The following is a 26487-nucleotide window of genomic DNA, read 5'->3' as shown; positions in this document are numbered from 1 at the left end:
TCTATCCAAGACCTATACAACTATCTTTTTTCTCTATCCTTATACTCAATCTGTTGGATGTGGTAAAAACAAGTAAACACACTAACAAAACCAATGCAAGTGAGTGCCATGCACACTTCAGGTCTTAAAATACATTGTGCTTTCGTAGTCCTTCAGGGTCAGCTGCATCTCCCAACTCTATTCTTTTAAGCCCCTTTTGGGCTCCACCCTCCTTCTACCTCTTTCACCACCAGGAACTCCCTTACTGCCCTGCTCTCCAGCACCAAATGTATCTGCATTGTCAGCCATCATGACATCTCTCCTTAGGTCAAAGGAAAGAACATGGCTCCTCCTACATAATTACTAGTAAAATAACAAGAACACTCACAGTAGATTGTGTCCCTTGTCCAACATAAAGTTACATGCTCCATTTGTGTTCTAGATCTCATCCTCTCTTACTCCCCAGCTTTTCTGTTATCTCTTTCCCCTGAAATTCAAGTCCCTCAGACTTCTGCGTCCAGCCAAGACAGAGAAACAGTAACCAAATTTGCTCTCCCACCCGAAACAACTGAAAAAACAAAAACAAAAACCGGACATGAGCGTGATGCCTGTGAGACAGCAAACACAATAATCCTTCTAAATACCCTTGGCTTATTGCCTTGAGGGAGTTTGCAGGCTGCAGCACTGGGAGAGGAGCCCCGGTGGAGCTGGCAAACTCCGGGTTTGAACCCACCACCTCCAGTATGTGGGGCCGGCGCCCTACTTGAGCCACAGGCGCTGCCCAGTGACATCATCTTTAAACCCTGTGTGGCAAACCATGACGACCACCATGATGCCCAGGGAAGACAGGGCAACCTGAAAGTCCAACCACTTCCTTAAGAGCATCCCACTTTCAGATAACTGTCCAAAATGCCTCAATGTGGAAGCAGAAATGGGAACTCCAAGCAGTCAAAGCAGATTTGCACATCCCTCCTTGGGAGGATATGCTAATGGACAAGAACACTATGATCTCAAGTCCATCCAAAGACACCTGCAAATCAACCTTGCTCTGGAGAAACCACTGCATCTTATCTGGGGGAATATCTGAGACTTTGTGTTCACCAAGGAGGACCTCACTGGATCTGGGACGTCGTAGGCCAAGGTGCCCGCCAGCTGCTGCTTGTGCTGGTGCCACGACCTCATGAGATATCACTGGTCTGGGGCCTGAGACGACCTCTATATTAGTCAACTCAAGCTGCCAGAATAAAATACAATAGACTTGGTGGCTTACACAACATCCTTGTCCAGAATGAGAATACTGTTGTGAATTTTAAACTGATCAGTTTATTACTGTGATGATCACTGAGAAAGAAGGTTGGGGTGACAGGGAAAAGGCTCTAAACTTGGCAGGCTCCTATTCCTTATTCCCTTTTGCATCATGTGCTTCTGATCTTGGCTATACTCTTCTTATGGTCATGCTGCCCCCACGGTCACTACCACCTCTGTTGCTCCTGCTTCTGTCACTGCCCTGGACAAAACTGATGTAAAGGAAGAGTTGGAAGAATTGGATGAGGATAAGGGTTTTGTTATCTTTGACCAATCACCAAAAGCAATCAACTCAGCCAGCCTCCTTTGTGAAACAAGAAAATACTCACTTCTTCCTCTGAGAGAGAGAGGGGGAGAGATTCCAGGGGAAGGGGCAAGATGGTCTACTAGTGACACTGGTCACCAGATTATGTCAAGAAGAAAAAAGTTTAGGGGAAAAAGCGCAGCCCAGGTGAAATACTGAGGGAAAGCTACCAACACTTAACTATACCAGAGAACCCATGGGAAGAATTTGCAGAGCAGAATAAGAAGCAGCAAGATTTTGCCAGAGAGTGACCCCTGAGAGATTTGGAGCGCAGCAGGAAGGGTAGGTGGGAGTGTTTGCTTTTCCTTCTGTTACACCTGAGGCAATCTACAGCTTCCAACATATCATAGAGATCCCTTCTACCCTCATGAATCGAGACACTGCTGCCCTAGGTGAACTGAGAGCATCTTAAGAGCACAGCTTGGGATGGCAGGCCAGCACAGGGTCACTTCCTCTACCTCAGACCCAAGCTGAGACAGTGAGCACAATATTGCCTGTACACGTGCCAGGTGCCTCTACCCTGCCACGGAAGTCACAGCCCCTCATATTTCCCTGTCACTGGACCCCACATGTACATTCCCCAAGACCCGTGTGACTGTGACAACCATAAAAAGAGGAACAATATTCCTGGGCTGCCCCCAGGGACTGGGAAATGTTGAAAATGCTTCTTAGGAAGGAAGAAGGTGGAATGTCAGCACCTGAGAGCCCCTGACTCGTGTCCAAAGCTGTCCGCACTGCTCCCGGCAAGGATGAGTGCAGAGAGGAGTCCATAGCGTACGAGAGTACCCCAGCCCAGAGCAGAAGTAGCATCAAAGCCCAGAAGAAATATGGAAACAGGAACTTCCCCTCCTCCAGCCACCCGATGCTGAGGATGTAGCTGCCTCTGCTCCCAAGTTTGAGCTTTTGGCACAGGTGTGCTGTAGGATGGCCAGTTCTAGGCTTGTAGGAGGAGAAGGGGTACTCTGCAGACTGTGCCCAGTTTCTGCTCGGAGGACATAGTTCATTTCCCTCCCTATGCAGACAGGCACTGTTTCTGCAGCTGTCCCAACCTGAGAATCTCATCCCTTTGACAGAAGGTTCCCCCGCTCAGGGCTGAACAGGGACCCATCCCCATTTCTCAGTCCCATAGGCTCAGGTCCAGACTCCCATCTCTAGGCCTAAACAGGCCCTTTACAGGCTGTATTCTCTGGACACTGGCTCATCAAAAAGCAGCCTGACTGGTATGTCATCTGGGCTGCCTCTCCAGAAATAGGGAACACACCCTACTGCCCCTCCCAGAGCAGAGAAGAGCTTGCCTGGAGCAAGGACCAACTATGGCAGGGTTTGTTTTATTTTTTTATTTTTTTTTTAACTATGGCAGTTTTAGTTGTTTTTTGTTTTTTTTTTCTGTAGAGACAGAGTCTCACTGTACAGCCCTCAGGTAGAGTGCCATGACATCACACAGCTCACAGCAACCTCCAGCTTTTGGGCTTACGCGATTCTCTTGCCTCAGCCTCCCGAGCAGCTGGGACTACAGGCGCCCGCCACAACGCCCGGCTATTTTTTTGTTGCAGTTTGGCCAGGGCTGGGCTTGAACCGGCCACCCTCGGCATATGGGGCCGGCACCCCACTCACTGAGCCACAGGCGCCGCCCAACTATGGCAGTTTTAAAATTAACTTCTGCCCATAGGCCCCTGGCACCAAACAGTTGTCACAGTTTTCAAAAGCACTATATAAACCTCTAGACAGAAAGCCCAAATGGGCCACCCACTCAGGTCCCCCCTCTGCTGTCAAAGCTTCTGAGCCCCTCTTTGGCTTATGTATCAATAAAATCTGTCCTTTTGCTTATTAGGTGGTCCATGGGTTCATTCTTTGAATCTCCAGGACCAAGGACTTGGCAGAGAAAAATTACGGCTACACCCCAGATCTCTGTGTTAACTGGAGCCATAGCCAATACTTCCTAGCACCCAGTCTTGGGGAACTGGCAGGTCCCAGGGGAACTGTGGGGCTCCTGGAGCTCAGCCATTCAGGCCAAGCTGCTTCCAGCTGAGAGGAGCATACAGCATGCCAGTGGGCCTCTTAAGACAAAGGGACCAGACTACCAACTTCCCACCAAACGAGGTGTTCTCCCTCTCCTCCTTCTCCCTTCCCTTGCTTACTAATGCCATTTCTACTTGGCAATGATGAGGATTCCATAGGGGACAATTAGGCCAGGGCACTTGGGAGCAGCTGCCCTTTCTCTGACAGGGCACCTAGGACACCAGGCTTCCACAGAGCCTGGTGATCAATGCCATCACTCTAAAAAGCTGCAGCAAGCACTTTGGGGGCCCCAGGGACAAAACTCCCACTCCCACTGAGGGAGAGTAGGAATAGCAATACTCTCCCAGAATTGCCTGTCTCTTCTCGCTTCCTCCCTGGAAGCAAGTCCCTGGCACAACTACATCTCCCCTGCTCAACCATTTCAACCATAGCCCACAGCCAGTCTGGTAGCCCTGCATGCAGCAAGATGAACTGCCTCCAGCACCCTTCCTGCAGTGGGTCAGGATGAGAGCTGGGAATCTGGGCTGCTTTGTGCCCCCAAATGGCAGAGACCACTATTGTCAAGAGAGAGAGGTGTGAGCAGCTTGTGTGGCCCACAGCTGCCTATCTCTTCTAATCTCATCAAGAGGAGCACACCCCTCCTGTCCCTGGCCCACAGAACATCCATGCTTCTCCTGCTTGAGTGACATAATCAGGTGTACCTGCCCAAATAGACCTGCCCTGCCTAGGAAGGGTCAGACTCACATACCTCCCAGGAAATAGGAACACTGCCAGTTGCTGCCCTGAACCTTTAAATCCCCATCCGCCATAACCCACATTGAGGAATTCCTTTCTTGATTTCACCCCACCTGCATCCAGGTGGAAATAAAGAACACATGATTTCTACAGAAAACGTTCCATTTTCCTTTGTTTCATGCATTGGAATGATCTTTCATCCTTGGGTCCAGAATCTTTCACTGAGCATTCTTCCAAAGCAGGAGATCACCGCTCCCCTGACTATCACAGCCAGAGCCTAAACTCAGGGAGGCAAGTTTAATAGCCTAGTGTTGGTTGGTCCCCTCAGGACTCAAGCATGCCATCCCAGGGCCTGAGAACTGGAAATTACCTAACCTAGCCCACCATTGCTGGCACCTGAACACTCTCCCAGGAGTCTGAGGTCCAATCAATCCAAACTGCCAGAAACACCACAGTGGGTTCCTACCTGCCCAAGTTGAAAAGCAGTGTACCTCTCCCTCTCTGCACTGAGCAGCAGAGTTTCCAGCAGAGGAAAACAAGTTGATACAGGGTTTGCCCATTCAGGGCTGGTCAGGAACCCCTATTTTCTAGACCTGAGCAAACAGACTTATTTTTTTCTTCAAGCCATGCTCTCTGGATATAAACAAGCCAGGAGAAAAGCAGCTTGGCCAGTATTTCATATGGGCAGGCCCCTCCTGAATAGGAAAGCATACACCCTGCTGCTTTGGCCAGACCAGAGCTAGAGGATTTGCATTCATTTGTTAATAATTCATTCCCTAATCAACATAGGGAGGATGTTTTCTGTCTGCCAGATGCCGGCCAAGTGTGAATTTTACTCCCAAGACCTCCCAGTTTGCAAGTGGTATATGAACCTCTAGACAAAAGACACATGCAGGTTTCCCACTTGGGTCTCCCTGACCTCCCCCCCATACACAAGGTTCTATTGCCCTTTATTCCTTCTGTATTCCTTTCTCTGTCTAAAATTCTGTCATGTCACAGGTATGTGGGTTCATTCTTCAAATCTCCAAGACCAAGCTGGCTCACGCCTATAATCCCAGCACTCTGGGAAGCTGAGGCGGATGAACTGTCTGAGCTCACAGGTTCCAGACCAGCCTGAGCCAGAGCAAGATGAGGTCTCTAAAAATAGCTAGACGTTGTGGCCAGAGCCAGACGAGGTCTCTAAAAATAGCTAGATGTTGTGGTGGGTGACTATAGTTCCAGCTACTTGGGAGACAGAGACAAAGAATCGCTTGAGCCCAAGAGTTTGAGGTTACTGTGAGCTATGATGCCCCAGCTACCAAGGGTGACAAAGTGAGACTCTGTCTGCAAAAAAAAAAAAAATCTCCAAGACCAAGGACACACTACAAAAACAAATTCTGGCAACAAGGTGAACCACAAAGCTGTTTTGAGCTGAGGGAAGACGATCTAGATGAGAAGGAATCAGCATAAGAACTCTGGCAATATGTAAAAGCAGGCTGTTTCAAAATACTCAAAGAATAATACTAGCTCTCCAGCAACGGACTCCAACCAAAAGGAAATCTCTGAGATGTCAGATAGGGAATTCAATATGGATGACAAGTTCAATGGGATAAGAAGTGAAAATCAACAAAAAGAAACCAAAAAAAATTATCTAGGACATGAATGAAAAATTCACCGAAGAGACAGATTACTTAAACAAACAAACGACAAAAAAAAAAAACATAACTGACGGCCCCCATAGCTCAGTGGGTAGGGCGCTGGCCACATGCACCAGGGCTGGTGGGTTCGAACCCAGCCCGGGCCTGCTAAAACAAAAAAATAGCTGGGTGTTATGGCGGGCATAAGAGAATAGCTTGAGCCCAGTGTTGTGCTGAAAAAGAAGCAAGCCTAACTCCATTTTAATATAATTCCTTTTCCAGAGAATCAGTGGGAAGGCAAAGCGGGCTACTTTGCTACATTTTATTGCTTTAAAAAAAAACTGGTTCCACTTGCCTCCCCACCCATTGCATAGTATTTTAAGTGTATTTAGTTAGAACTGTTTTTTTTTTTTTTTTTTTTTTGTAGAGACAGAGTCTCACTGTACCGCCCTCGGTAGAGTGCCGTGGCGCACGGCTCACAGCAACCTCTTAACTCCTGGGCTTACGCGATTCTCTTGCCTCAGCCTCCCGAGTAGCTGGGACTACAGGCGCCCGCCACAACGCCCGGCTATTTTTTGGTTGCAGTTTGGCCGGGGCTGGGTTTGAACCCGCCACCCTCGGCATATGGGGCCGGCGCCCTACTCACTGAGCCACAGAACTGTTAAAACTATTAATACTGTATAGAAATTCACTAATTATTTTTATGACAACAAATGCCATGGTTCTGTTAAGGTGGTCTTCATGCCATCTGTATATGATATGAAATTGCTAAAAGAGCAAGTTTGACTCCACTTTACTGTTCACTCCTTTTCTGTCATATTTCATTGCCTTGCAAACTGGTTCCTGACTGCACCTGTGATTATATCCTTGGTGATTATCGCTTTTTGTGATCATGCTGTTTACGACCCCTACCTGTGAGTCCCCCTCCCTACACTATCTTAGGACATTATAGATTGTATTTGTTTTGTAGAAAGATTTACTAAGTGTTGTTGTGATCATAACATTGTAAACTGACTAAGCTGCCATACCCTCCTGATCTCCCCTACTTGTTGTTTTCACCCCTCCTGACTTCCCCTAACTGTTTTCGCTTTTGTAATTATGTTTCTTTACCCCCTGAAAAAGTTTTGCCTTATAAAAGTCAGAGCCTCAGTCAATTCCCCGCTGCTCTCAGAAACCCCATGTTGGGACACTAGGGCAATCGCTGGCCAGCTCTTCAAAAAAAGGACTCTTCTTTAATTCAACTTGTCTGGTAGTGGGGTCTTTGGGGGACTCCTTGGTGACACAACACCAGGAGTTTGAGGTTGCTATGAGGTACAACGCCACAGCACTCTACCAAGGGTGATGTAGTAAGACTCTGTTTCAATTAAATAAATAAATAAATAAATAAATAAATAAATAAATAAATAACTCTAGAAATAAAAGAGTCATTTGGGAAATTTCAAAATACAGTGGAAAGTCTGGAATCCTCAAACTACGGCCCGCAGGCCACATGAGGCGGTGTGATTGTATTTGTTCCTGTTTTTTTGTTTTTTTTTTTTACTTCAAAATAAGATATGTGCAGTGTGCATAGGAATTTGTTCATAGTTTGTTTTTTTTTAACTATAGTCTGGCCCTCCAACAGTCTGAGGGACCGTGGACTGGCACCCTGTTTAAAAAGTTTGAGGACCCCTGGCACTACACCATCCAGAAGAAAGAATTTCAGAGCTTGATTATAAGGCTGTTGAATTAAACCAGTCAGTCAACAATAAAGAAAAAACAATCAAGAGAAATGAACAAGCCGGGCTTGAAGACTGGCCAGGTTTGGTGGCTCACATCTGTGATCCTAGCACTCTGGGAGGCCCAGGGGGGTAGACTGCCTGAGATTAAGAGTTCAAGACCAGCCTGAGCTAGAGCGAGAGGAGGTCTCTAAAAACAGGCGTGGTGGGGGGCACCTGAGGTCCCAGCTACTTGGGAGACTAAGGCAACAGAATTGCTTAAGCCCAAGAGTTTGAAGTTGCTGTGAGCTGTGATGCCACAGCACTCTACTGAGGGCAACATAATGAGACTCTCTCTCAAAAAAAATTCAGGAGGTGGAGCAAGATGGCAGCCTAGTAATAGCTTCCATGCAACTGGGCACAAAGAGCCCAGGGAGATAAGACTGCAGGCATCTCTGGCTGGTGGGATCTGCCTATAATCATCCCTTTGAGGGTACAGGGAGTCAGCAAGGGACTTCTGGACTCCAAGAGGAGGACAAAAACAGTGGAAAACTGGCAAGTGGTTGCGTGTGTTCGATCGACCTAATCTTGCCAGCAGCCATAAGTACAAGCAGCAGTGAGACTGCAAACTGGAAAGGCCTTACCTGTGAACTGTTTCGGTGTTTTTGGACTTGGCACTCAGTTGAACGGCCTTGGGGAGAGCTTGAGCAGGAGTGCGGAGAACTCTGGGCATTGTCTAGGGCCCCAGACTGAGCCGCTAAGCCAGATGGAGCTAATAGTGTTCAGCTATGGGCCTCAGGGAGCCATTGTGAGAGAACTGCCCTGGCAAGGGTCGCTCAGCAAGGATCCAACAGGAGATAGTAACCTAGTAACTGAGCAGCCTAAAGGCGAGGACTGAGCTGCCTTACAGCCTTAACCATCAGGGGCAGAGTGAGACCAGTTTTGGCACACTGGAGCCTCGGGCTATTGCCCTGGGTAGAGTGCTGTGGCGTCACAACTCATAGCAACCTCAAACTCCTGGGCTTGGTGCCACCCGGACCTCCATAAGAGCTGAGATGCAACCCCCAACCCACAACCCGCGCCCAGCGGGCCTCGGCATGCCCTGACCAGGAACTGTGGGAGCCGCACAAACCTGCATCCTCCCTCCTGTAACCCCCCTGCCTCCACACCGACCCGCTCATCTGGCCAGGGACTCTGGTAGCCGCGTGCCCTCCGGAGCCCTCCCTGCCTCTACACAGAGCCCTTCTCTTGGCCAGAGATTGCTGGAGCCTTGGGCTCTCTGTGCCAAAGTCCTGGGCGCGAGGCACTGCCAGAACTGTGCGCACCGCCTCCCGCCCTGTTGCTGGACTTGGGTGTGTCACACTCCAGAGCTGCTTCCACATCCAGAACTCCCAGGCTGAGGCAGGCCCAGAGGAACTACACAGGGTCACTCCCTACAAAGATCCAGCAACAATAGAGTGATCCTGCTGGGGTCTAATCTTGGAGAGACACCTCCCCAACTCTGAGGACTGCCAGAGGCAACGGTGAAAAACAATCATGAGGCAAAATCAACAGAAAAACTCTGGCAATATGAATAATCAGAGTAGACTGTTCATACTACTCTGTGATCGGGGCGGCGCCTGTGGCTCAAAGTGGTAGGGCACCGAGGCCATATGCCGGAGGTGACAGGTTAAACCCAGCCCTGGCCAAAAACTACAAAAAAAAAAAAATAAATAAATAAAAAAAGAACTCCCCCAAGGATCAGACACAGAACAAGATCCCATGCACAAACAAATAGCTGAGATGTCAGAAATCGAATTCAGAATCTGGATAGCAAATAAGATCGAATTAGAATTCCAAGCAGTAACCCAAAAGATGTCTCAAGAATTCAAGGAGTTCAAAGACCAAATGACCAAAGATTTTGACACATTGAGACAAGAAGTTGCAGCCCTCAAATATCTGAGAAACACAGTAGAATCCCTCAGTAACAGAATGGTGCAAGCAGAAGAAAGGATTTCTGACACTGAAGACAAGGCTTTCGAACACTCCCAAACTCTCAGAGAGGAAGAGAAATGGAGGGCAAAAACAGATTACTCTCTCAGAGAGCTCTGGGATAATTAGAAGAAAACTAATACTCGTCTTATAGTGTTCCCCAAAAGCGATGAAGTGGCTTCACAAGGCACAGAGTCTCTTCTCCATGAGATTATGAAGGAGAACTTTCCAGACATGCCAAGAGATTCTGAAATTCAGATAGCAGACAGTTTCAACTCCAGCACAACTCAACCCAATAAGACATCCCCCAGACACATCATAATCCATTTCACTAAAGTTAATATGAAGGAGAAAATTCTGAAAGCAGCCAGATGAAAGAAAACCATCACCTACAAGGCAAGAATAACTGCAGATCTCTCTGCTGAAACCCTTCAAGCTAGAAGAGGATGGTCATCGACTTTTAATCTCCTAAAACAAAATAACTTTCAACCCAGGATCCTATTCCCAGCTAAACTGAGTTTCATTTATGACGGAGAAATTAAATAGTTGAAGAATTTGACAGACCTAAACCAGCTCTCCAGGATATTCTCAGACCTATCCTCCATAAAGACCAGCGTAATCCTCCACCACAAAAGTAAACCCACCCAGAAAATTTTGATCAAATTCCAACTTCCACAGTCGCAAAAGTATTAAAAATGTCCACAAGACTCTCGAAAGGCTTATCAATATTCTCAATTAATGTGAATGGTTTAAATTGTCCTCTAAAGAGGCACAGGTTGGCTGACTGGATACAAAAGCTCAAGCCAGATATCTGCTGCATACAAGAATGTCATTTTACATTAAAGGACAAAATATAGACTCAAGGTGAAGGGATGGTCATCTATACCCCAGGCAAATGGAAAGCAGAAAAAAAGCAGGCGTACCAATCCTATTCGCAGACGCAACAGGCTTTAAACCAACCAAAATAAGGAAGGCTAAGGATGGACACTTCATATTTGTTAAAGATAATACTCAATATGATGAGATTTCAATTATTAATATTTATGCACCCAACCAGAACACACCGCGATTTATAAGAGAAACTCTAAGAGACATGAACAACTTGATTTCCTCCAGTTGCATAGTAATTGGAGATTTTAACACCCCTTTAGCAGTACTGGATAGATGCTCTAAAAAGAAGCTAAGCAAAGAAATTTTAGACTTAAACTTAACCATTCAACATCTGGACTTAACAGATATCTACAGAACATTTCATCCCGACAAAACTGAATACACATTCTTCTCATCAGCCCAGGAACATACTCCAAAATCGACCACATCCTAGGTCACAAATCGAATCTCAGCAAATTAAAAAAAAAAATAGAAATTATCCCTTGCATCTTCTCAGACCATCATGGAATAAAAGTTGAACTCAATAACAACAGGAACCTGCGTACCCATACAAAAACATGGAAGCTAAAAAACCTTATGGTGAAGGATAGATGGGTTATAGACGAGATTAAGAAGGAAATCACCAAATTTTTGGAATAAAACAACAATCAAAACACAAATTACCAGAACCTCTGGGATACTGCAAAGGCAGTCCTAAGAGGGAAATTTATAGTACTGCAAGTCTTCCTCAAGAAAACGGAAAGAGAGGAAGTTAATAACTTAATGGGACATCTCAAGCAACTGGAGAAGGAAGAACACTCCAATCCCAAACCCAGTAGAAGAAAAGAAATAACCAAAATCAGAGCAGAATTAAATGAAATTGAAAACAAAAGAATTATACAACAGATCAATAAATCCAAAGTTGTTTTTTTGAAAAGAACAATAAAATAAATAAACCTTTGGCCAATCTAACCAGAAAAAAAAAACAGTAAAATCTCTAATTTCATCAATCAGAAATGGTAATGATGAAATAACAACAGACCCCTCAGAAATTCAAAAAATCCTTAATGAGTACTACAAGAAACTCTACTCTCAGAAATATGAAAATCTGAAAGAAATAGACCAATACCTGGAAGTACGCAACCTACCAAGACTTAGCCAGAACGAAGTGGAAATGTTGAACAGGCCTATATCAAGTTCTGAAATAGCATCAACTATACAAAACCTCCCTAAAAAGAAAAGCCCAGGACCAGATGGCTTTACGTCAGAATTCTACCAAACCTTTAAAGAAGAACTAGTACCTATGTTACTGAACCTCTTCCAAAATATAGAAAAAGAAGGAATATTACCCAACAAATTCTACAAAGCAAACATCACCTTGATCCCCAAACCAGGGAAAGACTCAACAAGAAAAGACAATTATAGACCAGTATCACTAATGAACATTGATGCAAAAATACTCAATAAGATCCTAACAAACAGAATCCAAGAACACATCAAAAAAATTATACACCACGACCAAGTGGGATTTATCCCAGGGTCTCAAGTCTGGTTCAATATACGTAAATCTATAAATGTAATTCAACACATAAACAAAATAAAAAATAAGGACCATATGATTCTTTCAATTGATGCAGAAAAAGCTTTTGATAATATCCAGCATCCCTTCATGATCAGAACACTTAAGAAATTGGTATAGAAAGGACATTTCTTAAACTAACAGAGGCCATCTACAGCAAATCCACAGCCAATATCGTATTGAATGGAGTTAAATTGAAATCATTTCCACTTAGATAAGGAACCAGGCACAGTTGCTCATTGTCTCCATTGCTCTTTAACATTGTAATGGAAGTTTTAGCCACTGCAATTAGGGAAGAAAAGGCAATCAAGGGTATTCACATAGGGTCAGAAGAAATCAAACTTTCACTCTTCGCAGATGATATGATCGTGTATCTGGAAAACACTAGGGATTCTACTACAAAACTTTTAGAAGTCATCAAGGAATACAGCAATGTCCCAGGCTACAAAATTAACACTCATAAATCTGTAGCCTTTATATACACCAACAATAGCCAAGCCGAAAAAACAGTCAAGGACTCTATTCCTTTCACAGTAGTGCCAAAGAAGATGAAATATTTGGGAGTATACCTAACAAAGGACGGGAAAGATCTCTACAACGAGAACTAAGAAACTAAGAAAAGAAATAGCTGAAGATGTTAACAAATGGAAAAACATACCATGCTCATGGCTGGGAAGACTCAACATTGTTAAAATGTCTATACTACCCAAAGCAATATATAATTTTAATGCAATTCCTATCAAAGCTCCATTGTCATATTTTAATCATCTTGAAAAAATAATAGTTCGTTTTATATGGAATCAGAAAAACCTCAAATAGCCAAAACATTACTCAGTAATAAAAACACAGCAGGAGGAATCACACTACCAGACCTGAGACTATACTATAAATCGATAGTGATCAAAACAGCATGGTATTGGCACAAAAACAGAGAAGTAGATGTCTGGAACAGAATACAGAACCAAGAGATGAATCCAGCTACTTACCGTTATTTGATCTTTTTTTGTTGTTGTTGTTATTTGATCTTTGACAAGCCAATTAAGAACATTCAGTGGGGAAAGATTCCCTATTTAACAAATGGTGCTGGGTGAACTGGCTGGCAACCTGTAGAAGATTGAAACTGGACCCACACCTTTCACCATTAACTGAGATAGACTCTCACTGGATAAAAGATTTAAACTTAAGACACGAAACTATAAAAATACTTGAAGAAAGTGCAGGGAAAACTCTTGAAGAAATCGGCCTCGGTGAATATTTTATGAGGAGGACTCCCCAGGCAATTCAAGCAGTATCAAAAATACACTACTGGGACCTGATCAAACTAACAAGCTTCTACACAGCCAAGAACATAGTTAAGTAAAGCAGGCAGACAGCCCTCAGAATGGGAGAAAACATTTGCACATTGTACCTCCGATAAAGGTCTAATAACCAGAATCCACATTGAACTCAAACGTATTAGCAAGAAAAGAACACATCATCCCATCTTGGGTGGGCAAGGGACTTGAAGAGAAATTTCTCTAAAGAAGGCAGACGCACGATCTACAAACATATGAAAAAAAGCTCATCATCCTTAATCATCAGAGAAATGCAAATCGAAACTGCTTTGAGATATCACCTAACCCCAGTATGAGTAGCCCACATAACAAAATCCCAAAACCAGAGATGTTGGCGTGGATGTGGAGAAAAAGGGCACACTTCTACACTGCTGGTGGGAATGCACACTAATGCATTCCTTCTGGAATGATGTTTGGAGATACTCAGAGACTTAAAAATAGACCTGCCATTTGATCCTATAATTCCTTTACTAGGTTTATACCCAGAAGTCCAAAAATCACAATATAACAAAAACATCTGTACCAGAATGTTTATTGCAGCTCAATTCATAATTGCTAAGTCATGGAAGAAGCCCAAGTGCCCATCAACCCACAAATGGACTAACAAATTGTGGTACCTGTATACCATGGAATATTATGCAGCCTTAAAAAAAGATGGAGACTTTACCTTTTTCATGTTTACATGGATGGAGCTGGAACATATTCTTCTTAGCAAAGTATCTCAGGAATGGAAGAAAAAGTATCCAATGTACTCAGCCCTACTATGAAGCTAATTTATAGCTTTCACATGAAGGCTATAACCCAACTATAGCACAAGACTATGAGGAAAGGGCCAAGGAAAGGGAAGGGAGGGAGGAGGTTAGGGTGGAGAGATGGTAATGGATGGGGCCACACCTACAGTGCATCTTAGATGGGTACAGGTGAAACTTACTAAAGGCAGAATACAAATGTCTACATACAATAACTAAGAAAATGCCATGAAGGCTACATTGAACAGTTTGATGAGAATACTTCAGATTGTATATGAAACCAGCACATGTACCCCTTGATTGCACTAATGTACACAGCTATGATTGAACAATAAGAAAAAAAAATAAAAGGGCGGCGCCTGTGGCTCAAGGAGTAGGGTGCCAGTCCCATATGCTGGAGGTGGCGGGTTTAAACCCAGCCCCGGCCAAAAACCAAAAAAAAAAAAAAAGAAAGAAAAAAAAATAAAATAGACAACTATTATAGTAAACCATGCAAGAACAATGAAGCAAAGAAAAGAGTAAGTAACTAGTTTTTATGCCTTCAGCCCATTTCTAACACAAAATCTTTAACAGAATCCCTTCACATTTTTCCAAGTAACTAACATAATTTATTAATCTGGCTCACAGAAAAAAATCTGTAGGACCTTAGTGTGCCCATTTCCCTGTGAGATTAGGTGTTCTACTAAAAAACACAAAGTGAGCTCCAGCCAGTCAAATTAAAAATAAATAAATAAATAAATAAATAAATAAATAAAACCTATGGCTTAGTTTTAAGTATCTTGTGCTAATAAAACCCAGTAAAAAAAGAAATGCCAGAATTAAGTTTGATTTGTAACCTGAGAAGTACTACCAGCCATCTTTTATGTAAGGATGCTGTTTGTGTTTTTATATAAAAACTACTCCACAAATATAAATTTATGAGTTCACGTGGGGGGGATTGTAGCAGGGGGTACTACTTAGTACCATTCTAGTACCAGGCCCTTGTGAGAGGTTGAACATGACATGGTCCCTGTCCTTGAATGCCATCCAGTAAACTCCAAAATAGTCTCTCATCAACTCCCTCCTTTGAAATACTCCTTCAGCTTTTGCCAGACACCAACTAAAAGGAAGAGCCTTGAAGAGCCTTTTTTCTTCATCACTCTAAAGCTTCCCTAGGGTATATAACACTTTTCTTTCAATGTAACATTTTCTGCCTCAGTGCCTGTAGCTCAGTGGCTAGAGCGCCAGCCACATACACCAGAGCTGGCAGGTTCGAATCCAGCCCAGGCCTGCCAAACAGCAGTGACAACTACAACCAAAACAAATAGCAGGGCGTTGTGGCAGGCGTCTGTAGTCCCAGCTACTCCGGAGGCTGAGGCAAAAGAATTGCTTAAGCCTAAGAGTTGGAGGTTGCTGTGAGCTGTGACACCATGGCACTCTACCCAGCTGACAGCTTGAGACTCCGTCTCAAAAAAAAAAAAAAGTAACATTTTCCTTTCTGTATAACACTTTTCACAATCTCTATCTTCATTATTACGTTACGTGATTATGATTATTACTTATTATTTTCTCCCATGCACTTTGTTTTTTTTTTGTAGAGACAAGAGTCTTACTGTACTGCCCTCTGGTAGAGTGCCATGACGTCACACGGTTCATAGCAACCTCTAACTCTTGGGCTTACGCGATTCTCTTGCCTCAGCCTCCCAAGCAGCTGGGACTACAGGCACCCGCCACAACGCCCAGCTATTTTTTTATTGCAGTTTGGCAGGGGCCGGGTTTGAACCCGCCACCCTCGGCATATGGGGCCGAAGCCCTACTCACTGAGCCACAGGCACCACCCAATGCACATTTTTTTTTTTTTGAGACAAAGTCTCACTCTGTCACCCTTGGTAGAGGTGCTGTGGCATCATTGAAGCCACAGCACCTCATTGGCAGGCCCAGGCTGGATTCGAACCCAGCAGCTCCGGTGTATGTAGCTGGTGCCCTAGCTGCTGAGCTACAGGCACCGAACCAGTTTTTCTATTTTTAGTAGCAACAGTGTCTCGCTCTTGGTCAGGCTGGTCTTGAATTTCTCATCTCAAGCAATCTACCCGCCTCGGCCTCCCAGAGTGCTAGGATTACAGGTGTAAGCTACCATGCCCAGCCTCCTGTGCACATTTAGAATGCAAGCTCCATAAGTGAAGAAATGTCTGCCCTCTTCACACTGTATCCTCAATGTCTAACACAGTATATGATAGTAAAGGCACTCAAATACTTACTGAATACATAAAACGAGAACTGTAATCAGGATAAGCTTCCTAATAACCACTATTTTCTCAAGGTAGTTAGACCCAAATATCCAGATTTGGCTTCTTAGTTATGAAGGGGTACTCACCTCTACCTGAGTAACATTGATGACCAGCACCACCACCATCAACACTGCCAGCAGACAGCAGAAAAGCTGCAGTTTGAAGAAATTGGTCCACATTGTCTAGCTGTGTCATGATCACCCATGGCCGACGCCATGCTATCTTCACTCCTCAAAACTCCATGTCTCTGTTTTTCTGAGCTGCAGATGAGCTCTCGGCTTAATTTGCTTCTATCCTGCTAGTAGCCTTACAGTTTCTTCATGCAGAGGAGAGACTGTAGTTGGTTCAAGAAGCACATTTTTCTTCAAAGAACTCCTTCAGAGAGGGGAAATGAGAGAACATCACCAATGACATCAGCTTAGGGTAGAGGGAGAGGAAAAACGTGTTTGCTCTTCCTCAGCCTTATCAAAGCCCAAAATCCCGAGGAGAAAGCAAGGAGCCAGCGCACAGTAATGTCTATTCCACTTGCAGACAACCTCCCCAAAGTTTCCTTTCCCAATGCCAGACTTCTGAGTAAATACAGTAATACTTCCCCTATTACCTATTTAGGTTTTAACATTTAAGACAGCAAGGAAGAATGTCTTTAAGCTCAGAAATTACAAAAGTCATAAATTTCTACAGAGTTCTCAGAAAATACAATCACTTCTCTTCCTTTATAGTTTAAGTTAGTAATGTCACTATGTTAATTATATTTAAAGAACATTAGGAGGAAACCTCTTGTTTTTATGAAGAGCTCTGGGACACTGTGCAAATCATCCTGACATTCTGAAAACAAGAAGTGCCACTCCTCTGTACGGTAGGACACAGGATACACTCTTTGAGTTTCAAGCTCTCCTTACCATATATGTGGTTCTGGTGCTCCTGCAGATGAATAACAAGGCACAGGAGACAGATACCTGCCCTGAAGATGTGAGGGAGGAAAGATAAGGAGCAGGTAACAGGACCCCCAAATCATTCATCACACGTGCTAGAAGCAGAGAACTTCAGAGTCGGCCACTCACAGCTCTTCTCTCATGTAACAAATTCAAAATGCTCTCTCCAAGAAGGGAATACTTTTATACTACTGGTGGGACTGCAAACTAATACAGTGTGGGGTGACAGAGCTCCCCACATGAAGCACATGAAGTGATCCTAGTAAGGGTTAATTGGCTTTTGCTAACCCAGAAGCAGCTTTTGCAAATAGCAAAAAGGCTGGACAGAGGGCTGGGCTCCCCTGAAGCAAACACAGGGCTTATTACCATGGAAACGAAAAATTCCAGGAACAAATGGCTCTGAAGTCATGCATTCCATCAGACCTGGGGGTCGCAGGTGTTATAGCCTCACTCGTAGAGTCACGGATCAAAGGTTGACAAATGTGAGAACATTATGTCATAAGAAGCCTATAGGTCTCTGTGCTGTGGAAAAACAAGGCCATAAATCTAAACCGGGTAGTTGAATGTGCTTATGAGGAGTTTCACTTCCTCATTTCCCTTGCAGTTTCTGTGTTATGTTTAATCAGATTTGTAGTTAGAGTTACCTGTAGTTAGAGTTGACACATGTCTGAGAGGAACGTAAAAAACAGAAGAAATTGTGTTAATGTGGAGATTTGATATTTACCCACAAGTTGATTTTAGATAGAGTAAATTAGGTAAGATTTAGGTAATAGTAAAGTTTATAGATTAAGTTTCTACGTGACCACCAATGTATATAAGGTGGCACAAAATAAAGTTTCTTTGCTACACGCCATCTCTTTTGTGTGTAGTCAATCATTCCTGGGCCCATCAACATTGCAGGAGCAAGCTCACACCTGTGGCAAAGCTGCTGACTCTCTTGCGTCTCCGATCATGCAACATACAGTCTCAATGGAAAGAAGTATGGAGAATCCTCAAGGAGCTAAAAGTAAACCTTCCCTTTGATCCTGCAATCCCATCACTAGGTATCAACCCAGAAGAAATAAAATCATTTGCTGTAAAGACATTTGCACTAGAATGCTTTTTGTTTTTTGTGTTTTGTTGTTGTTATTGTTGTTGCCTTTGGTAGAGTGCTATGGTGTCATAGCTCAAACTCTTGAGCTCAAGCAATTCTCTTACCTCAGCCTCCCAAGTAGTTGGGACTACAGGAATCTGCCACAACGCTCAGCTATTTTTTTTTTTTTTAGCGATGGGATCTCACTCTGGCTCAGACTAGTCCAGAACTCATGAGCTCAGGTGATCCACCCACCTCAGCCTCCCAGAATGCTAGGATTATAGGCATTACCACACCTGGCCCTCTAGAATGTAATTATTGCAGCTCAATTCACAATCACCAACATGCAAATTCAACCCAAGTGCCCATCAACTCATGAATGAATTAATAAACTGTGGTATATGTATACCATGAAATACTATTCAGCCATAAAAAAAGATGAGAGAATTTACTTTTTTTTTGTTTTTTTTTTTTTTTGAGATCGTCTCACTATGTCGCCCTTGGTAGAGTGCCATGGCATCAGAGCTCACAGCAACTTCAAACTCTTGGGCTTAAGCAATTCTCTTGCCTCAGCTTCCCAAGTAGCTAAGACTACAGGAGCCCACCACAACACCTGGCTATTTTTTTTTGTTGCAGTTGTCATTGTTGGTTTTAGCTGGCCCGGGCTGGATTGGAACCCGCCAGCCTCAGTATATGTGGCTGGCTCCCAACCCGCCAGCCTTGGTGTATGTGGCCAGTGCCCTACCCACTGAGCTACGGGCGCCATCCAGAATTTACATTTTTTGTAGTTACCTGGATAGAGTTGAAGAACATTCTTCTTAGTAAAGTATCACAAAAATGGAAAAGCAAGTATCCAATGCACATAATACTACTATGAAGCCAATAGATAAGCGACTATATACTCACACTAGAGAAAAACACAATTAAAATCAATGAGTAGGAGAGCATAAGAGGAGAGGAAAGGAGAAAAAGGGACTGGTAAACTATCACCTAATGGGCACAATGTAATAGTACACAGAACACCCGCTAGGTGCAGGGCTCAAGTGCAACTTGAACCTTACCTAACAAATGCAAACAATATAACCTAATCATTTGTATCCTCATATTAATCTGAAATTTTAAAAAATGCTCTCTCCAGCTGCTATTTTGATATAGGTCAATAAAAAAGGTCCTAATATTTTGTTCCCAGACAGGCTTTCGGCGGAGGGCAGGATATAGAGGTAAAGGTAGAAAGGGCAAGCAATTGAGGTACAGTGTATCTCACACTAGGTCAGCTGCATCCACACTCCCCTCAGCTCTGTGCTGAACTTGGCAAGCCCCCATTCTGTCTCCTCTGCTTAAGCCATCTGAACCATTCCCATACCACAATGAACATACCAACCCTTCCCCAACCCAGCTTCAGAAAGGAGAGAAGGCTGAGCTATTCTAACACTCTCTCCATCGTCAGAATTCTCACAGCACTTAACCATTTTCACTTCTCAGCTGATCTCTATGTGATTTTATTTCTTGGTATACTAGGCTAACCCAATTATGACTATACTTTCAAAAACAATGTTAACAGAGGAAAAGTAATTTAATGATAACGTATCATACTTTTCTAATTCACTCACAGTACTTAGTTCTTTATACGGGTATCACTTAATTCAACAACCCATCCAACAAATGATTATGGAGGCTTACTCTATACCCTATACACACTGTGCTAAGTGCCAAAAATTCCCCTTGAAAAGCTTACACTCATATCAGAAAAGACGTTGTTCCTCTTTCAAAAAGAAATAAATCTATCCCTCCTAGCTATCCCCATGGGAATGCTAGGTATTGTGAAAAACTGTACTTATCCACCTCATGACCCCTCAATACCACCTCTCTGCAGTACCCAGGCATTTACTCACGCACCCCACTGCAACAGAAATATGCACATAATATAATAGTTAAAGATACTAAAAATGAAGTAAAAAAAATTAGAAATTAAGAGAATGATTTTATAGGCACAGAATTATACATTTAAGTACACTATAGTGGGAAGAGTAGGGATAGATATATTTCCTTTCCTACCAATAAAAAAAATAAATCTGGCTATTTAAATACATTAACTCCAACATGGAAAATTACTCTTAGACTTTATATACCAGGGCCAGGTGTGGTGGCTAACACTTACATTCCTTCCTCTGTACTCTGGAGACTGAGGCAGGTGGACTGCCTGAGCTCACAGGTTCAAGACCAGCCTGAGCCAGAGCGAGACCTCATCTCTAAAAAATAGCCAGGCATTGTGGTACAAGCCTATAGTCCCAGTTGCTTGAGAGGCTGAAGCAAGAGAATACCTTGAGACCAAAAATTTGGGTTTGCTGTGAGCTATGATGCCACATCACTCTACCAACAGCGACAAAGTGAGACTCTTTCTCCAAAAAAATAAAAAACTTTAGAGCGGTGCCTGTTGCTCAGGGAGTAGGGCGCCAGCCCCACATACCGAGGGTGGCGGGTTCAAACCCAGCCCTGGCCAAACTGCAACAGAAAAATAGCAGGGCGTTTTTGCAAGCGCCTGTAGTCCCAGCTACTCGGGAGGCTGAGACAAGAGAATCGCCCACACCCAAGAGCTGGAGGTTGCTGTGAGCTGTGTTGTCACAGCACTCTATCGAAGGCAACAAAATGAGACTGTCTCTAAAAAAAAAAATTAAAAAGTAATAAAAAATAAAAAACTTTATAAACCACAATATAACTGGAAAAAATGTTGGGTGCAGTGGTGCATGCAAGTAGTCCCAGCTACTCCAGAGACTGAGGCAGGAGCATCATTTGATCTCAGGAGTTCTATAATACCAGGACATTTTTAATAATAAAAAAAAAAAATGAATTAAATAAATAATTAAAATTTAAAAAAAATTTTTTTTGAGACAGTCTTACTCTATTCCCTAGGTGAGAGTGCCATGGCGTCAGCCTAGCTCACGGAAACCATAAACTCCTGGGTTCGGCAATCTTCCTGCCTCAGCCTCCCAAGTAGGTGGGACTACAGGTGCCTGCCACAATGCCTGGCTAACTTTTCTATTTTTTTAGTAGCGAGTAGGTCTTGCTCTTGCTCAGGCTGGTCTCAAACTCCTGAGCTCAAGAGATCTTCCCTCTTCAACCTCCCAGAGTACTAGGATTACCCACATGAGCTACCAGGCCCAGCCAAAAATTTTTTAAATGAGTTTGAGAGCATCCTGGACAATACAGCAAGACCCCCATCTCAAAAAAAAAACAGGTGGGGGGGTCGCACACGTGTATATAAACACCTAAAAAGCTCCAAATGTTATTTTTCTTAAAGATTAGTATATATAAACACCAAAGCTCCAAATGTTATTTTTCTTTTTTTTTTTTTTTTTTGGCCAGGGCTGGGTTTGAACCTGCCACCTTCGGCATACGGGACCGGCATTCTACCCCTTTGAGCCACAGGCACCGCCCCCAAATGTAGGGAACAGGTCAGGTGCAATGCCTCATGCCTGTGATCCTAGCACTCCCAAGAGGCCAGCACAGGTGGATTGCCTGAGCTCAGGAGTTCTAGACCAGCCTGAAGAAGAGTGAGACCCCCATCTCTAAAAATAGCTGGTCTTTGTGGCGCGTGTCTGTAGGCCTAGCTACTTGGGAGGCTGAGGCAAGAGGATCACTGGAGCCCAAGAGTTTTCGGTTGCTGTGAGCTATGATGCTATGGCACTCTACCAAGGGGCAACAGAGTGAGACTGTCTCAAAAAAAAAAAAAAAAATTGGCAGATCAGTTTCAGCAAATACTGGGCTCTACATGTTCAAGACCATACCTTAACTTTTTTGCATCTCCTTTGCATATACAAATAAAACATGAGTAGTGGTGGTCTAACACTGCACAATTTGAAAAAGAAGACTGCTCAAGTTTAGCTTCCTCAAATCATAACTTTTAGATTTATATAGATACTTCTTGTTTTCTAAGGACCAACCTGCTTACAGTGCAGCTAAATTCCTGTGGAGTACCATCATTGAACTACATGGTTATACTAATCTTTTTTATTTATTTATTTATTTATTTATTTATTAAATCACATCTGTGTACATTGATATGATCATGGGGCCAATTTAACTTTGTTAAAACTTATGGCAATAACCCTTGAATGCCATTAGGTACTTAACTTCTTACTCCCATCTCACAGGAGAATTACAAAGTGGTTGCTTAAATCACTTAGAATTACAATTATCAGCAACAAAATGAAATACCTGAATTTAGTACTAAACAAAGAAAATTCTACAGCAACTCCATCCTCCGGGGAGCTAATGTTCTCAGACAACCATTTCACAAGGACAATATATAAGAGGACAATCACACACCAATTGCCCAGTGTCTGAGACAGTCCCTATCCTAAATACTCTAACCTGTTATCCACATAAATGCAATTGTACCAGTCAGAGAAAGTATCTGAAATTTTAGAAGCTATTTTTTTTTTTTTTTTTTTTTTTGTAGAGACAGAGTCTCACTTTATGGCCCTTGGTAGAGTGCCGTGGCCTCACACAGCTCACAGCAACCTCCAACTCCTGGGCTTAAGCGATTCTCTTGCCTCAGCCTCCCAAGTAGCTGGGACTACAGGCGCCCGCCACAACACCCGGCTATTTTTTTGTTGCAGTTTGGCCGGGGCTGGGTTTGAACCCGCCACCCTCGGCATATGGGGCCGGCACCCTGCTCACTGAGCCACAGGCGCCGCCCAAGTATCTGAAATTTTAATTCAGTATATACGTTCCCCTAAATAAGAGACAAAAGCACAGATTTACATGTAACATATCTAAACTTTAATGTTTGCATTTCAAACTTTCCAAAGGGCAGATACATTTTTCATAGAGGGCTACACAAAACCTTGAAAACTAACAGTGGCCAAGAGCAAGAGAAAGAACTGGAGACCCCTCCAAGACCATGAAAACGATGGGGCAACTAAATAAAGCCAATCCTTGAAAAAATAAGAAGCTGGGATGGTAGCCTAAAGGACTTGTTTCTACAGATTCCATTTTTCTTTCATGTCCTCCCACCTCACTAGCCCAAAGTGATAACTTACCTAGACTTTCCTTTTCCCTTCTTCCAAAGCAGGGACCATTCATTCCCGGAGATTACATAGCAGGTAAAGTAATCAAATCAGTTGAATAAGTGGCATAGTACTAAGTGCTATAGTTGAGAGTTATTAATACACATCAACCCTGCATGTGTATTAATAACCATAATGGAAACTTTTAAAAAACACCATGCCAGGCTCAGCGTCTATAGTTCAGTGGCTAGAGCGCCAGCCACATACATGGGAGCTGGAGAGTTTGAACCCAGCCTGGCCCTGCCAAACAACAATGACAATTACAACAACAAAAAAATTGCTGGGTGTTGTGGCAGGTGCTGAAGCAAGAGAATCGCTTAAGCGAAGAGTGGGAGGTTGCTGTGAGCTGTGATGCCACAGCACTCTACCAAGGGCGACACAGTGAGACTCTGTCTCGAACAAAAAAAAAAAAAAAAAAACATGCCAGGGCCCTGCCGAACTAATTAAATCAGAATCTGTGAGACTAGCCCCAAGAAACAGCTTTTTTTTTTTTTTTTAATAAAACAGACAGTCTCTTATTGCCCTCAGTAGAGTGCTATGTTGTCACACAGCTCACAGCAACCTCCACTTCCTGGGCTTAGGTAATTCTCTTGCCTCAGCCTCCCAAGTAGCTGGGACTACAGGCGCCAGCCACAACACCCGGCTATTTTTGTTGTTGTTGTTGTTGTTGTTGCAGTTCAGCCGGGGTGGGTTTGAACCTGCCACCCTCGGTATATGGGGCCGGTGCGCTACTCACTGTGCCACAGGCACCACCCAGAACCAGCTTTTTTAAAGAAGGTCCCCAGACAGCCCAGTGCAGTGGCTGATGCCCTGTGATCCCAGCACTCTGGAAGGCCAAGGCAGGAATATCACTTTAGCTCAGGAGTTAGAGATCAGCCTGACCAAAAGTGAGACCCAGTCTCTACTAAAAACAGAAAAATTATTTTAAGATGCATCTTTTCTATTTAAAAAAAAAAAAAGAAAGAAAAGAAAAAGAAAAAATTAGCCAGTCATTGTGGCAGGCACCTATAGTTCCCAACTCCTTGGGAGGCTGAGGCAAGAGGATCGCTTGAACCCAGGAGTTTGAGGTTGCTGTGAGCTAGGTTAAGGCCCTGGCACTCTAGTCTGGGCAACAGAGTGAAACTCTATTTAAAAAAAAAATCTCCAGGTGATTATAATGTACAGCCGTTATACATTATAATGTATAATAGAGGTTCTAAGGTACCTTACAAAAAGAGAACATCCAGGATAGGGTGCCCAGGGGATGTTAAACTTGTATCAATTGGTAAGGGATGGCCTTTCTAAACTGATAATTTGATTTTGATTTGTAACTTCCATTGTTCCATCAGGACAACTCCATTCCAGGGCAATGAGGAGAGCCAACCCCACTTCAGTTATCTATTTCTTCTTTCCTTTATCAGTAACAAATAGCAAGCAGCACTTTATCAGCCCCAAGAGCTTGTGAGCATAACAAACAAGGAAAGATGGTGCTAAACAAAGTCAAAGAAAACCAGAGGCCAAAAGCCTTGGAGGAATAATATGCTGCTGCCTCCATTGCGTAGAATCAGACAATTAATTATCAGAGTCTGGGAGTCTTGCCAACTTCAAACACAATCTGATGTTCCAAATGGTAATTAACCGCAGTGAGGGAAGAGGCCCACCGGAGCAGCGTGATTCTTTATCTTTAAGAAATGTAGTAACAATTTTCTTTGGAGTAAACAATAAAAAGCAAGGAAAAAATTACAGACAATTCCACACAAATTTTTTACACATCTCGCCTTCGAACCCCTCTTAACACCACCCTGGAGGGCCTCTGATCTGGTAGAGAAGGGCGACAGGCCAGAGTCTCCACACCACACCTTGTAAAGTCACACCGGTTTCTCCTCACTCGACCTGAATCTGACGTCCCAAAAGGGCAGCTCAGGACAGCCAGAAAGAAGAGTCCAACCTGCGACAGCACCACTAGGCAAGACGCAGCCGGTGCCCACTGCAGCGATGACACGGGAGATAGGGGAAGGGTGGGGAGCCGTCGCCAAGCGCAGCGCACCGGGGTTAGAGGAGGTGCCAGGGAAAGTGGGGTCTTCAGCAGCTGCTGGGAAGTCCCGGCTCCGCCGCGCTGCGACGTAGCAGTAAGTCCAGAAAACTGAAGAGGGAGATGCTCGTGCCCAACCCAGCCTCCTCCCCGCCAGGACCTGCCCCGGCAAGGGCTCCTCGGGTCCCAGGCTGTGGCAACCTGGGGCTCCAACTCTGCCTCCCCTTTCCACCGGAGCCTCCCCTCCCCGGCCCTAGCGCCCCTGGCCATGATCCCCAGGGCTGTACCTCTGCGCAGGGCTGGGGACGCCGGAGTCAGCGCGCGCCGAAGGCGGGGTTTCGCGGCTAAGGGGCTCGCGAGAGGCCGGGCAGTGGGTCGCACGGCCCTGCTCCCGCACATAGCCGGTGTCCCTACACTCACCTCCGAGACCCGCCGCCCTTCAGTGGCGCCCGGGTGGCGGGGGAATCAGACGCCTTGATCTGTGGTCGCTGCGCCAGCTGCCTGCACCCGCTTCCCGGCGACGTCTCCTCACCGCCGACCCCGACTACGATTGGTGGAGCTCGGAGGAAGGCGGGCAGAGGACATTGACTGACAGCCGCGCAGGCGGAGTGCAGCGTTGAGCCCGGGACGCCAAGTTGGCCTCTCTTTCCCAGCGCGGCGGGACCCCTGCGCAAGACCAGACGTCGCAGCTCTAGCACACGGGCCTGGGGTCTGTCGCAACTGGCGACCCAACTCCTCGCGACCTTCGGACGTCAGAGTTACCCTGCGGGCATCAACCTCAAACCTTTTCTCTTGTCGGCGAAAGTGCACAACCGGAGTTGGCCCTACTTGAGCGATCTTTCCTGTGCAATGGTTCCATTTATTGTTCCCTGAACCGAAAAATACGATTTGTCAAGCACTAACACGGAGATAGCAGATCCTTGAATCTTTCCTTGCTTTGAAATTAGTCCACTTCTTCTACTCACCTATAAACAACCCGTT

General features: G+C 44.4%; 1 protein-coding gene across 3 annotated transcripts in view; it reads right to left on the bottom strand.

Annotated features, from left to right (window-relative positions):
- The window catches only part of NXPE3 (neurexophilin and PC-esterase domain family member 3), a 67362-nt gene extending 41328 nt beyond the window's left edge, over nt 1-26034 (bottom strand). The window contains exons 1-2 of one of the 3 annotated variants that reach the window (XM_053564991.1): nt 25927-26034; nt 16509-16797 (exon numbers count right to left, since the gene is read on the bottom strand). In XM_053564991.1, coding sequence (XP_053420966.1) covers nt 16509-16601 — 93 coding nt within the window. In that variant the 5' untranslated portion in view covers nt 16602-16797; nt 25927-26034. Of the gene's footprint in view, nt 1-16508; nt 16798-17321; nt 17475-25793 lie in introns of those variants that run through there. The other 2 variants (XM_053564992.1, XM_053564990.1) reach the window with 2 other exon arrangements.
- Nucleotides 26035-26487: the final 453 nt, after the last annotated feature.

The sequence above is a fragment of the Nycticebus coucang genome, chromosome 16 (assembly GCF_027406575.1).
Source record: "Nycticebus coucang isolate mNycCou1 chromosome 16, mNycCou1.pri, whole genome shotgun sequence".
NCBI classification, from domain to species: domain Eukaryota; kingdom Metazoa; phylum Chordata; class Mammalia; order Primates; family Lorisidae; genus Nycticebus; species Nycticebus coucang.
This window is presented reverse-complemented; position numbering and strand designations above follow the sequence as displayed.